This window comes from Bubalus bubalis, chromosome 12 (assembly GCF_019923935.1).
Source record: "Bubalus bubalis isolate 160015118507 breed Murrah chromosome 12, NDDB_SH_1, whole genome shotgun sequence".
Classification (NCBI taxonomy): domain Eukaryota; kingdom Metazoa; phylum Chordata; class Mammalia; order Artiodactyla; family Bovidae; genus Bubalus; species Bubalus bubalis.
Window position 1 is genome coordinate 102,699,798 of NC_059168.1, and position 14,898 is coordinate 102,714,695.

A 14,898-nucleotide genomic window follows, 5' to 3' on the forward strand; every position below is an offset into this window, starting at 1 on the left:
AGTCCACAGTCAGAGCACAGGGGTGAATATCCGGAGGAAACTCTAACTTGAAAAGATACACGTACCCCAGCGTTCACTGCCTCACTCTTTACAGCAGCCAACGCACAGAGGCGACCTAAATGTCCCCCTGCGGGTGGATGGATAAACAAGATGCACACACATACAAGGGAATACTTATTTAGCCATTAAAAAGAATGACATAATGCCATTTGCAGCAAGATGGATGGACCTAGAGATTATCATACTAAGTGAAGTAAGAAAAAGATAAATATCATATGGTATCTCTTGTGGAATCTAAAAAAATAAATGAACTTATTTACAAAAGAGAAATAGATTCACAGACATAGAAAACAAACTTGTGGTTACTGAAGGGGAAAGTGGGGTACATAATTTAGCAGTTTGGGATTAAAATATACACACAACTACGCATGTTGCTGTTCAGTGGCTAAGTCGTGTCCAATTCTACAGACTCCATGGTCTGCAGTCTGCCAGGCTCCTCTGTCCATGGGGAATTCTGGGCAAGAACACTGGACTGGGTCGCCATTTCCTCCTCCAACAACTATATATAAGACATGGGTTTGATCCCTGGGTTGGGAAGATCCCCTGGAGGAAGGCATGGCAACCCACTCCAGCATTCTTGCCTGGAGAATCCCATGGACAGAAGAATCTGGTGGGCTACGGTCCATGGGGTCATAAAGAGTCAGACACGACTGACTTATATTGGCTGCATATATAAGACAGATAATAACCAGGACCTACTGTACAGCAGGGGAAACTATATTCAATACCTTATAAAAACCTATAATGAAAAAAACTGAAAAAATATATATATAACTGAATCACATTGCTGTCTACCCGAAACACTGTAAATACACTATACTGCAATTTTTAAAAACTAAGTTGCTTGACAATGGTTCAGTTCAGTCGCTCAATCGCGTCCGATTCTTTGCGACCCCATGGACTGCAGCACGCCAGGTTTTCTGTCCATCACCATCTCCCGGAGCTTGCTCACACTCTTGTCCATCGAGTCGGTGATGCCATCCAACCATCCCATCCTCTGTCGTCCCCTTGAACAGTATGAAAAGGCTTGAGGAACAGTAGGTAGAAAAGACATCCGGTTGCCCCAGAGCGCCAGTGGGGTCTTAAACAGGAATGTTCTTCTCAGCATCTGTATTCGTTCTACCTGCTACGATGTGAAAGATTTTGTTTCCAGGAGAGAAAGACAATGGTAGCCCTGACAAACCCCCATCCGGCCCTATGTGGCCCCACCTGAAGGTGCCCATCGCCAAGGCAGCTGGGCCAGAGTCAAGCACCCAGAGCGTTGGACGGGACGCCAGCGGCAGTTTTGGAGGCTGGGTCCGGCAGAGGCAGAGGGCATTGACGTCCTGAGCTTTCTGGACTTGTGAGCAGGGGTCCCCGGGACCCACGTCCACTGAGCCACATGAGTTACTCCTGGACGGGACTCTGCCAGTCCAGTGCGGGTGTGGGCAGACTCCAGGGCGGAGGCAGCCCCAGGGGCCGGTGGAGTGCGGCAGGTCAGACAGCACGGCTGGCCGGGGGAGGACAGGAAGGAAGGACGGCTGAGCCCTCCCACCCAGCTGGGCAAGAGGCACCCATGCATGCAGCTCTTTCATCCCCGATCCCCCACGCCTTTCCTCTCTGGAAGGGAGCAGCCTTTTCTCTCGGCCTCGGGCGGCAGAGGGCAGGAGGAAGGACCCTCTGGTGGGCTTTGTCCAGACCCGGAGCCGGCCCAGACGGGGCCCCTGGCTGAGCAGGAGCAGGGTGCGGAGGGCTGGGCCCCACGTAGGCGGGCCTGAGGGCACGGAAGGATCGCAAAGCCCCGCGTTGGGGGAGAGAGGCCAGGAAATACAGGCCAGCCGCCCCAGGCCACGCCTGAGCTCCGGACACCGCCCTGCAGACACGGCTGCTAGAAAGAGGGCCAAGTTGGAAAGGCCTAGGTTTGATCCCTGGTCAGGAATCTAGACGTCCCATGCCACAACAAAGAGTTCACATGCTCAGAACTAAAGATTCCGCATGCTGCAACTAAGACCCAGCACAGCCAAACAGAGAAATCTTTTTTTCAAAAAATGAAGAGCATGTCAGCAACCACAAGCAGGGTCCAAAGGCCTGATACACACTGAACTGGAGCCTTGTGGAGAGAAGGGAGTGACACAGGCCAGCATACACACACCCCAAAGAAACAACCAGAACATTGTAAAGAAATAATGGAAAAACAAAAACCCAAACTTGATAAAAGACAATGCTTGGATTCTAGACACTCAACAAACTCCAAGCAATGCAAACCACTGTCAGGCTCCCTGAAACTCAAAGGTAGCATCACGCAGGAAACTCTGGCTTTGCTTTTCCTCTGAAATGACAGAGGACGGAGGATGAGAAACCGTCCCTGGAAAGTGCCGATGGGGTAAACAGACTTTGAGCCAGAGTTCTAACGCAGGAAGCGTCCTCCAAGGAACAGGGCCCCGTGATAGAGGCCATCAGCTCTCGCCCGTCCCCCAGGGCCGCAAGCTGGAATCCGGGAGTGAGGCTCCAGAGGCCTCTCTGAAGGCCTTGCTACAAAGCCAACAGTGAAAAACAAACCACCCAGTTTAAAATCGGGCAGCAAGTGGGAACAGACACTTCACAACAGGAGGCAGACGAATGGCCAACCAACCCGTGAGAAGGTGCCTGCCATCACTAGTCACCAGAGAGGTTAATCCAAGCCAAGGTGTCCTCCGACGTCACACCCACTGGAACAGCTAAAATTAAGGGCTGACTCACCCCGTCTCCGCAAGGATGCAAAATGAGCATTCTGGAGTGTTTTCGGTGGGGATACCAAATGGTACAGCCACTCTGGGAAAAGCTTTTGTAGTTTTTAATAGAAGCACACCTGCTCAGGATCCAACGATTATACTCTTTAAATATTTAATTAACTATCTAGTCATTCCTTTAGTATTGAATGTTTGTTTAGTATGCAACACTAAATATTCAGTTTTGGTCCACAAATAAATGGAGTTGTAAGTCACTAAAGGACTTCCAGATTGAGGGCAGGAGGAGAAGGCGGTGACAGAGGATGAGATGGTTAGATGGCATCACTGACTCAGTGGATATTAATTTGAGCAAACTCGGGAAGATGGTGAAAGGGAAGCCTGGCATGCTGCAGTCCATGGGGCTGCAAAGAGCTGGACACGACTGAGCGACTGAACAACACCAGAGGACTTCTATGGGCGAGAGTCAAAGGCCACAAGGAACCCAAACGTCCACTGACAGCAAGATGATCCGAGCAACAGCACAGGACTGCTGCTCAGCGGTGAGGATGGGCTGACCACAGCTCTGTGTGACGGAGAGGAATGTGGGTGTGCCCACGAACGCCACCCACACTGGAAAGGAAGACATAAAACTACCTGTTTGCAGATAACATAATCTTATGTGCAGAAAAGCCTTAAAGATCCTACCAAAAAAAGTTGAGTACTAAAAAAAGAATTCAGCAAACTTGCAGGACACAAAGTCAACACATAAAAATCCACTGTGTTTCTGTACACGGACAATAAAGAAAATTTGCAAAGGAAATTGTGAAGACAATTCCATTTACAATAGCATCAAGAAGAGTGAAATACTTAGAAATAAACTTAACCAAGGAGACAAAGACTAGGATGCTGAAAACCACCGCTGAAAGAAATTCAAGATGCAAACAAATGGAAACACATCCTAGGTTTGAGGATAGGAAAACTTCACATTGTGAAGATGTCAGTACCACCCAAGCCATCAACAGTTCATTGCAACCCCTATCAAGATCCTAAAGTTTTCTTTTTTTCAGAAATAGAAAAACCCATTTTAAAACCCATATGGATCCCAAGAAATAGAAAAGCCCGTTTAAAAATTCTTATGGGAACTCCAGGGATGCAAAGTAGCCAAAACCACCTTGGAAAGCAGGGCAAAGTGGAAGACTCACACTTGCTGATTTCAAAACCTACTACAAAGTTACAGTCATCAAAACAGTGTGGCACTGCATAAAGACAGACTACAGAGCAATGCGGCAGAACAGAGGGATCAGAATCAAACCCTCACTTCTATGGTCAAATGAATTTTGACCAGGGTGCCAAGACCACTCAACAGGGAAAGAACAGTCATTTCACCAAACAGTGTTGGGAAAACTGGATCTCCACATGCAAAAGGATAAAGGTGGACCCTTACCTTACATACATGCAAAAGTTAACTCAAAACGGCTCAAATAGAAGAGCTAAACTGTAAACCTCTTACCATCTCCACCACTTCTAATGGGACGGCTCCGTGGCATCAAGCACTTTCACGCCGCTGCACACTGGGTGCTAAAACGCAGGGAGAGCTTTGTACCTGTGGGTCACGCCAAGGTTTCTTAAATATGAAACCAAAGGCACAGATAATAGAAAAAAAACTGAACTATGCTAACAAGGCAACACAGAATGGGAGACAACTTTCGCAAATTCTGTATCTGATAAGAGACCAATATCCAGAATATATAAAGATCTTTTCCAACTCAGTAAAAGACGCTTACTCCTTGGAAGGAAAGTTATGACCAACCTAGACAGCATATTCAAAAGCAGAGACATTACTTTGCCAACAAAGGTCCGTCTAGTCAAGGCTATGGTTTTTCCAGTGGTCATGTATGGATGTGAGAGTTGGACTGTGAAGAAGGCTGAGCGCCGAAGAATTGATGCTTTTGAACTGTGGTGTTGGAGAAGACTCTTGAGAGTCCCTTGGACTGCAAGGAGATCCAACCAGTCCATTCTGAAGGAGATCAGCCCTGGGATTTCTTTGGAAGGAATGATGCTAAAGCTCAAACTCCAGTACTTTGGCCACCTCATGCGAAGAGTTGACTCCTTGGAAAAGACTCTGATGCTGGGAGGGATTGGGGGCAGGAGGAGAAGGGGACAACAGAGAATGAGATGGCTGGATGGCATCACTGACTCGATGGATGTGAGTCTGAGTGAACTCTGGGAGTTGGTGATGGACAGGGAGGCCTGGTGTGCTGCAATTCATGGGGTCACAAAGAGTCAGACACGACTGAGCAACTGATCTGATCTGATCTGAACAGCAACAACAACATTTAAAAATGGGCAAAGGACTTGAATAGACATTTTCCCCAAGAAGACATACAAATGGCCAATAAGTACTTTAAAAAAAAGGGTCAAGATCAATAATCATTATGGAAATTGAAATCAAGCTATCACTTCACACCCATTAGGGCGGCTGTTATAAAAACAAGTGTTGACGACAACGTGGAGAAAACTAGAACCCTCATGCATCAGTGGGAGTGAAAACCAGTGCAGCTGCCGTGGGACGCAGTATGGCCGTTTCACAAATAAACACAAGAGCTTTTAATTGATCCAGCTATTACATATCTGAGTACACACCCCAAATAATGGAAAGCAGGAACCCAAAAAGATATTTGCCCACCCAGGTTCATAGCAGCAGTGGTCATGCCAACCAAAAGGCTGCAGCAACCCAGATGGCCACAGACAGACAGGTGAGCCCATGTCACATCTAACGATATTCATTCATAAAATATTCACAATGAAATATCATTCAGACATAAAAAGTGAGAAACTCTGACACAGGCCTTTTTACCATCTGAGCCACCAGGGCCTGTAAGAGGTCCCTCAGTTCAGTTCAGTTGCTCAGTCGTGTCCGACTCTTTGAAACCCCGTGGACTGCAGCACGCCAGGCCTCCCTGTCCATCACCAACATCACCGGAGTTCACCCAGACTCATGTCCATAGAGTTGGTAATGATATCCAACCATCTCATCCTCTGTCATTCTCTTCTCCTCCTGCCTTTAATCTCTCCCAGCATGAGGGTCTTTTCAAATGAGCATCATGTGGCCAAAGTATCGGAGTTTCAGTTTCAGCATCAGTGCTTCCAATGTATATTCAGGACTGATTTCCTTTCAGATTGACTGGCTGGAATTCCTTGCAGTCCAAGAGGTCCCTAGAGGAGTCAAATCCATCGAGACGAGTGTAGACGGTGGAGCTCAGTGGCTGGGGGAAGAGAGAAGAGACAGTTTTTTGTGGGGACACAGGGTCCGTCTGAGGAGATAAGAAAGTTCTGGGGAGATAAGAAAGTTCTGGAGATGGATGTGGGGGTGGTTATACAATGACGTGAGTGTGCCGGATACCCTAGAACTGCAACCTTCATTGTAAAGCAATTATCCTCCAATTTAAAAATACATATACATATTTAGAAAGTGGTTGAGACCGTAAACTCTACGTTAGGGATGTCGTATCATAATGAAAATGAATTTAAAAGTAATGTGGATGAATCTCACAAACATAATATTCCACACAGAATAACTGGACACAAAAAGATATGCCCTGTGATACTGCTTTTGTGAATTTCAAATACATCTAAAATCAAAGTATGAGACTCCACCACATATGAGAGCCCTTCCAACAGCCGTGCCAGGGACCCCGGGAAGCCGTATGCATCCTGGTGGCAGGCGTCTCTATGCAAAAGCCAGGTCTTCACTTCCTGGTCTAAGGTCCACTGGGTCAGTGGCTCGGCCACCTGCACGCTTGCCACACTCACACCCACACCACTGGAGGACACAGCAAGGTCCAAGGCAACCAAAGGCTCCTACTGGGAGGACATGAGCAACGCGGGTGGACCAGCCCCTCCAAAAACAACCCACTAGTGGGGAGCCGCCTGCAGACACAAGACCAGACTCACGCACGGGCCGGGGCAAGCGGGCAGCCTGGGGCCAGCATGCAGGGCTGGATGAGACGCATGCAGAACACCTGAGTCTCCATCCTGCCAACCTGCAAGGTGGAGGGCTGAGGGAGCCCCGGGTTTGGACCTCAGGGCCGCCGGGCTGGAGGCCTGCAGGGTCACTTGGACGAACACCCGTGGAAGGCCCGCAGCCAGCCCCCAGACAGGCTGGTCTCCTTCTGACCACCTGTCCAGGGGCGGCTCCCGTGCTGCTGCAGAGCTGGCTGTGGTATTAAACAGCTACCCATGGGCTGGCATTTTCAGGGCTACCCTGGCTTCCGTGGTCTCTGTGGTGGCTGAGCAAGTTGGGCACTCTTGACATGAATGCCCGCACGTGGCTGAGGTCACCTAGGCCCTGGGACAAAGAGGAAGCTGTTTGCCATGTGGGCAAGGACACAGGGGTGCAGGGGCCTCAGACAGGTCTGTTTCAGGAGGCGGCCTCCACAAGAGCTTTCGTTCCTGCGGAAAATTCGCATCTCGGGAAGCTGTTGTGACTCTGCCAAGGGGCCTGCCCAGGGCCCTGGGCAATGTGATTGTTGTGGAGCCCCTGGCTAAGGAGGGACCCCTTCTGGGGGTTTGAGTGGGGGTGCTCTCACCATGGGGCCCCTGTGGAGGAGGCCACTGAGCACAGAACCGGGTGATCGGGTGTAAAACCCCAGGTCCCAAGTCAGCCGAGCCCCAAGTTTGATGCTGTGATGCAGAGCGGTCAGGAGCTGATGTCTGGAAGCACGGTGGCCTCATCAGGAGACCTGCCTGAACTGGAAACAGAGGCAGCCAGCTGAGCCCTGGCCACCTGCAGAGAACACCCTGAGGCCTGGGGAGGACAGGGAGGGCAGCGCCGGAGGAGGGGACCATGACCGGGACCCGACCCACCACCAGCACTCCAGGCGCGACCTCACGTGACCCACCAGGCCTCGCCCCACATCTAGGAAAACAGGCAGGGATGCAGTGAGCCCAGCTCGTGGCACTCTGGCCCCTCCATGGCCCCTCCGGTGCCAGCGTGCTGGCTCGGGGCCCCCTCACAGCACCGCACTCCGCAAGCCCGAGCGGGCTCAGCTCCGATGCCCCACACGTGGGACCATGACTCGGGCTCCTGGCAGTCATCGACCACTCCCAGCTTCCCCCATCGGCAGCCACTTTAAGCCTCCCTCACGCAAGCTGGTCCCCACCGGACTTTGTCATTCAACCTAAGAGAGCGCCCCAACAGGAGAGCTGCTGGGCTCCCCGTGTTCACTGGAGTGTGAGTTTGAGGGTTCCCTCCTCACGGATGGATGTGTCCTTGCCAAGAGGTCACAGCCTAGTGGTGGGCAAGGGACCCTGGGACCACAGCCCCCTCCCCAGTAAGTGGAGCCTTCCAGACCCTGGAGGGCAGCAGAACCCGCCCCCTCCTAGCTCTGTGGGGAGGCCCCAAGCAGGCCATGCTCCAGGGCAGGACCTGTGACCAGAGACGGCGTGAGAGTCCCAGGTGGCACTGGGCACCTCGACCACAACACCAGCGAGTACTGATCTGTGGTGGCCGCCAAGTTCAAGGAGCAGGGTGGGCAGCACAGAGGGGCAGGGGAGGCAAGCCGGACCAAGGGTGTTGGCCGACGGCTGGTCAGCTCCAAGGACAGCCAGCTGCCTGCCACCGAGGCCTGGCCGCACTGGCCCGAGCTGAGGGATGGGTGGGCCTGGGAGATGGTGCAGCCCCAGGGTGCTGGGGTCCCGCTGGGCCTGGCAGAGCCTGCTGTGTCCTGGGGCCAGGCAAGCAGGACCCCCTGGGGTCGGGGGAAGGAGAGTGGATCACCTTGAGAGATGCGGGATTGTGCTGAGGCCTCCCCAACTCACAGAATTAGTAATCACCGGCTTGCTGGTTTTCTAAACTCACCCCCAGACACACAATTACAGCCAACAAGACACGCAATCAGCCTCGCTGATTTGGTTCAGCGAGGGCCAGAGAAGTGGAGGGGGCGGAAAGCAAGCAGTTTCGTGGACCCCAGCTCCTTGGCTCCAGCAGTTTTGACCAGGCCAGGCAACAGCCTGGGTTCTCCCCACCGTGGAGGGGCTTTCTCTCCACTCCCCCAGGCAGCTGCAGCGAGAGAGGCCAGGTCCCAGCCACCAGCCCGGGGTGGGGGTGGTGGGTCATCTAAAGCGTTCAACGCAGGAGCTTTATGTATGCAGCCCCAGGGCCAACAGGACAGGCCCCGGGGCCCGGGGCGGGCGCGGGTCTTGGCGGCTGCCCTTCCTGCCACGCTCCTCCCATGACAGCCCAGGCACCGCTGTCAACCCTGACCCGGGACCATTCCCGGCACCGGGTTCAGCCCCCCGCCCCCAACCGTGGGATCGAGGCAGCACAGGTGAGCCCTGCCTACCACCTGGGGCAGGGTCCTATCCCCCAGGGTGGGTCCACCTGTCCCCCTGGGGCCTCAATCAGGCTTCTGAAAGAGCTGAGCCCCCACCCCGGCCCCCCGCCTCCCTCCTGGGGTGCTGGGTTAAGGTTGCCCAGGGCTCAGATAGGGTTCCTCCAAGTGGGCCCAGAACCCGGGGTCTCCAGAAAGGGACACGCAGAGGCCAGGGAGGAGTGAGCCCCTGACCAGCCTGGCTCAGAGACTGGCACCACCTTCACGGTGGCCGAAAGGTAGTGGGACTCGGACAGGGTCACCCTGCCATACCGGAGTGGAGGGGCACTCCTCCCAGGAACCCAGTGCTTCCCAGATTCCGAGGTGGACGGGAACAGCTAGGAGTCCAAGCATTAAAAGCCAGGCAGCCTCTGTCCCGGGCCCCCAACAGGCCCTGTGAGGGGAGCGCCGAGGCCCCCACCTCGAAGACAGAGGTCCGTCCTGCCCCGGCACCTCCTGGCCCAGAGACAGGCCTCCTTGATGGGCATCTCTGGAGCTCCCGGGACCAGCATCACAGGGGCAGAGCGTCCCACACCCACCTCTCGGGGAGCAGGCCCAGGACACAGGAGTCTCAGTCCAGGGAGCCCCTGCCCCCGCCACCCCCAGCACCATTATTTAGAGATCGCACAGGCCAGGAGCCTCACAGAAACAAAACCCAGGCAGACGCCTGCACTGTGAACGGAACTGGTGCCATCTGCCCAGCGAATCGCATCAATTGCACAAAAGCTACACAAGTTTTGCTTCCTCCAGGAAAAGCGCTCTCCTCTTTAATACTCAGCCTCCGCTCTGCACCAGCCTTCGCTGGAATTAGACCACAGCTGCAGCCCAAACCCAGAATAAAACCCCACCCGAGTGTGTGGCACGTGCTGCCGAAAAGGTCCCGTTCCCCAGGTCTCAGCAGGCGAAGAAGTCAGGGAAGATGCTGTCCACCTCGTCCCGCAGGACCGGGCTGGGGCAGCTCCCATCTGAGCCCCACGGCTCCAGGGGCCCGTCTGGGGGCTCCTCCTGGGGGCCAGACTCGGGGTCTCCCAGGAAGCCCGGCTCGAGCCTGTCCAGCGGGCTGTTCCTGACGGCCACCCGAGAAGGGGCGCCGCTGCCTTTGCCCTCCAGGGACCCTGGAAGCAGATGGGACATGTCAGTAGAGCAGACGAGGACCCCAGGACCCACGGTGGGCAGGGTAGGGTCAGCGTAGAGGAGATGACGCCCCTCCTCCCCACCCATCTGTCCCACCCCACCAAGAAGTCCCCTGCTCATCCTCAGAAGGGCCCCTGACCAGGTGGGTGGGCCCACTCCTGCTGGCCCTGCTCAAGACCCCCGGGAGGGCCAGAACCAAGGAGGTGCACCCCCTCCACGCCAGATCCTGCACACGCTCGACTCACCCCACACCCTCGTGCCTCTGTGGGCACGAGTTCTCAGGGAAAGCTCCAAAGCCGACTCGCAGCCACTGACACCCAGCACTCATACACTCTCACCCACAAATGCCCACCGCCGATAAGCACGCACCTCACCTGCCATCCCCCCGCCCCAACCCAGTGGTCCCCAAAAAACCGGCAGAGAAGGGAACGAGAACTCAGATACAGACACTGGAACCTTGGCGTCACTCGGCAAGCTGGGGCCCATCTCCCCATGGTCCCAGCCGCCTGCCCCCAGCCCTGCCTGAGGACCAACCCAGGCTCCAGGTCGGGGGTGGTAGGGAGGTGGTCCACTCACCCAGCCACCAGTCGGGACCAGGGGTCAGCAGAACGGACGCACCATCTGCCACATCACATCCTGACACAGACCTGGACAGGACGAGAAGGAAGCCCCACCCTGATCGTCCCAGGTGGACCCCGGGCCTTGCACCTCGAGAGGAGGGCGTGGGCCCGGAAAGTCAGCTTACTGACGGGTTGCTCCCTCCCGCCGGACCCTGCCACCCACCCACCCACCCAGCCCGCTGCCAGCTCCTCTCCAGCCCCCCGAGAGCTCTCAGCCCACGCCCCAGCTGGTGGAACTCACAAAACACAAACTCATTTACCATCAGCCAAAACAAACGACAATTAGGAAGACAGGAGTGTTTCCCGACACACACACACACTACAAAGCCACACGGCAGAGTCTGGCCACCCGGGCAGACAGTGAGGACGGGATGGGCACAGACCTCCTGGGCAGTGGGTCCGGGCAGCTGGGGCCAGGGTTGGGGGGCTGGGGGGCTGGGAGGAGGCCTTGGCAGCTCGTGCACACGCGCCCGGGCACCCACCTGGAGTCCGGCATCAGGGCTTTGTCGGCCCCCGTAGTGGGGGGCCCTGCCTGGCCCAGGCAGCTCCGGGGCTCCTCACTCACCAGCGGGGAAGGGGGCTGCTGCGAGCGGACCGGCCACAGAGGGGATGGCCTCAGGACCTTGGGGGGTCTTGGACCTGGGGACTGGGGGACGAGGCTGGGCGACTCTACGAGGGAAGCAAGGAGTGGGTAAGGCAGAGTGACCCCCCCCCGCCCCCCGCCGAAGACCGCAGCCCCTGCCCACTGCATCCTGCACAGGGAACGCCTGAGGCTCGGGAACAAGGTGCCAACAGGCAACCAGGAGAAAGTAAGGGTCCAGAGGCGAAGCGCCCGACACCTGGGGCCAGGGAGGCCGCCTGCAGGACGTGGCCGCTTGGCCTCAGGCCAAACAGGTGCGGCTCAGACCCCAGGACCCTCATACCCCACCGCCTCCTCTATCTCCAGGACCCCTGTCTACCCTGCTGTGTAACCCCTCCACCCCCCGTGTACAGCTCTCAACTTTCCCTGGAGGCCCAGCTCTGCTTGGAGAAGAAAACGGTAACCCACTCCAGTATTCTCGTCTGGAGAATCCCACGGACAGAGGAGCCTGGAGGGCTACAGTCCACGGCGTCACGAAAGTCGGACACGAGTCGGCGACTAAACCACCGCCAGCTCTCCTGCCGGCCCTGACCACAGCGGCACCCCTCCCCGCCTGGGTGGGCACGCACTGTCTTGCCTCCTGGGGCACTCAGGGAGTGGCAGTCATGGTCCGGGGAGCCACCCACAGCTGGGTGTCCAGCACAAGGGGGACATGGTCATCGTGGCAGCCTCATGCGCCTGGCTGTGGACGGCACGAGGGGAGGACGGGGACCCACTCACACTCACCAGGCAGCGCCGGCGGCCTGTCCAGCATGTCGGCCACCCCCGACAGGGCCTCACCCTCATCCACAGCTGCGGCCTCACAGCTCGGGGGGGCCTGATGACTGCATGGTGTGCAAAGACAAAAGGAGAGCCTCTGAGTGGTCTGCACGCACCCCCCCACCATGGCCCCTGGCCCCATGGGGACACTGACATCACACTGGATGTTCCCACGCCGGCATCCGGGGCGCCTGCCGGGGCCTGACTTGCCAGGGCCAGCTGCAGGACATCCGTCTGCCACGCGAGCCACGGCTCCTTGGAGGAAGCAAGAACCTGAAGCGGAGACAAACAGTAGAAACGCAACCGAGACTGTCAACTGGAAAACACGCACAGAAGGCAGGCTGTGATCGGCCCCTGGACACCCCGCCTGGGGTCGCCGAGATCCACCCTGAGCACAGACCCTGTGCTCCGGACTGGAGGGGGGGAGGCTGAAGTTGGCGCCCCGCCCCCGAGGGGGGGGGACTTTTACCCATGCCAGCTTTGGCACCATGGGCAATGGCAAGGGATGTAAGTGGAAACCACAGTTCATCTCCTGGGTTCCCAGAGGAGGTGTGATACGCAAACGAAGGTGTGTCTACTGGAAACAGCAGCCCTGGGCGTGCGGGGCGGGGACACCAGGGAAGCCAGGCCGCCCGGTGGTCGGAGCTGCCAGGGGACAGAGGGGGACTGGGAGCAGGGAGACGCCCATGGCTCCTCCGCAGAGGGCTAACCCAGCGGTCACAGGAAGACTCACAGCCTGCTGCTCCCAGCCGGGCACCAGAGTGCCTGCCAGCTGGAGGAACTGCACTGCCATCTCCAGGACCGAGGCCATGTCCTCCCGCCGGCCGTCAAACCGCGGCAGCAGACCCCGCAGGTGCTCACAGCTCAAGGATATCCGCTTCCTGCTTGCAGAGAAGGGACCCCCGACTGTAGGGTTGTCTGGCTTGGCCAAAAAACGAGAGGGCAGCCCCAGAAAGCCTTGAGCCCTTCAGGAACCAGGTCAGAGCACTGCCCTGACCCCAGGGACCCTGGACCCCAGTTGCAGGCTTAGCAGGACGTCTGCCACAGGCCACCACCAAGCCTAGACCACCACCCCTGCCTGGAGCGGGGACCGGCCCCAAATGTACAACCTCGAGTGGTCCTGAACTTCACGTCAAAGAAAGGGCTGCACGGGTGGCCCTCCCCCAGCACGAGGGCTCTATTTACCTTGAGAACACGCTACAGCGTGCCCTTACCGAACAGCTGTCTGAAACGAGGCGGCGGGCGCAGGCCTGACCTCCTTGGACCCCCGCCCCCACCGCGCGGCAGCCACGACGGCCCCTACCTGCGCTCCCTCTCGCTGAGCACGTTCCGTGGCAGGTGGGAGCCGGAACCCTCCGCCACCGCAGGCCCCTTGGTCTGGCCCGAACCCTGGCCAAGGTGGTCCTCGCAGCAGACCTGGGTGCTCGATGGAAAAGGGCCACTGCCGCGAGAAAAGACACGAGCGCGGGGCTCTGTGACCCCAGAAAACGCCCCTAGTGCCCAGAGGCGGTGATGAACGTCTTAGAGGGGGTGGGCTCAGGACAGGGGCCTGGAACACGGCCCTGAAGTTCCTGCCTCTTGGCACCCCTCCGTCTTCCGCCCGCAACCTTCAAGGACCCGGGGGTCGGGGTGGGCCCCAAGCGGGCCTGCTGGGTGGGGCTAGGACTCAGTTTTATTTCAATTGGAAAGAAGAGTTGGACCCGGACCACCGCCCGCCCCCCACCCGCCCAAGCATCCCTGGGCAAGGGCGTCCCAGCTGATCCCCTCCAGCAACCGCTCCCCAGTTCTCACCTGCATCCCCGGGAAACTCGCGGAACCCCAGCACGGGGCTCAGAAGCCCGGGACGCCATGAGCGCGCGCACAGCTGCGGAAGAGAACCGCAAGGCCCCGGACCCTGCCACGTGCGCCCCGCCCCACGCACGCCGTCCTCCAAGCCCCGCCCCCTCACGTGCGTTCTACCCGCCCCCACGTGCTTCCCGCCGGGAAGGAGCCTGCCCCGCGCCCGCGCGCTCTGCGCCACCTCCACCCCGCTGCCCCACTTCTGCCCGGCTTCCTGCGTTGAGGTCCCTCTGTTGGAGAAATTGCCAGAAAGGCACGCCTGGGTTAGTGCCCAAGATGGACAGTCCTCCCCCACCGCTTCCGGCTGGGCAGCCCAGCTTCCCACTGGAGTGAGGGTCTCCTCTCACCTGCCCGCCGTGGGCACCCCCAGGTGCTAGTCCCGAGCTGGGGTGCTCCCCTGAAGGATCTGACAACTGAGGGTGGGGGGCAGGGGGCAAGGACTGAGAGTGGAGGGAGGGGCCGGACGGGTCCATCAGGGTGAGGACCGAACTGGGCAAAGCTTCCCAGTGAAGGAGCCCAGGTGGGTTCCTGGGCTGGCACGTGGGCCTGGTGGGCAGGGAGGACCGCCTCTGTGGCAGGAAGCGTTGGTCTTACCTGAGAGCGGAGGAGGGAACTACAGGGCCCGGGGGATTAGAGGAAGGTTTTAGGATCCTTGTGGGCCCCCTTGGAGGCAGGAGTGAGAGGCTGGGGGAGCTACATGCAAGAGGAGCCGGGAGGCTGGTCAGCAGAGATTGCGGGACTTCGGCTGGTTAAGGATGGGCAGAGAGCCTTCACCCGCCTCTGAGGGC

General features: G+C 57.4%; 1 protein-coding gene across 4 annotated transcripts; it reads right to left on the reverse strand.

Moving 5' to 3' along the window:
- Window positions 1–610: 610 nt before the first annotated feature.
- Window positions 611–14,898, reverse strand: SOHLH1 (spermatogenesis and oogenesis specific basic helix-loop-helix 1). 4 transcript variants are annotated; one of them, XM_045162382.1, is made up of 9 exons: window positions 14,705–14,898; window positions 14,063–14,135; window positions 13,575–13,712; window positions 13,005–13,152; window positions 12,426–12,544; window positions 12,239–12,336; window positions 11,355–11,541; window positions 10,829–10,899; window positions 9,864–10,233 (listed from the first exon to the last, which is right to left on the reverse strand). In XM_045162382.1, the coding sequence occupies exons 2-9, from the start codon at window positions 14,119–14,121 to the stop codon at window positions 10,013–10,015; spliced, it is 1,041 nt and encodes a 346-aa protein (XP_045018317.1). In that variant the 5' UTR covers window positions 14,122–14,135; window positions 14,705–14,898; the 3' UTR covers window positions 9,864–10,012. The 4 variants fall into 4 exon arrangements, with proteins under 4 accessions (XP_045018318.1, XP_045018319.1, XP_045018317.1 ...); XM_045162383.1 differs by lacking the exons at window positions 9,864–10,233; window positions 14,705–14,898 and adding an exon at window positions 611–1,186 and having other exon boundaries at window positions 14,063–14,219; XM_045162384.1 differs by lacking the exons at window positions 9,864–10,233; window positions 14,705–14,898 and adding an exon at window positions 5,850–6,013 and having other exon boundaries at window positions 14,063–14,219.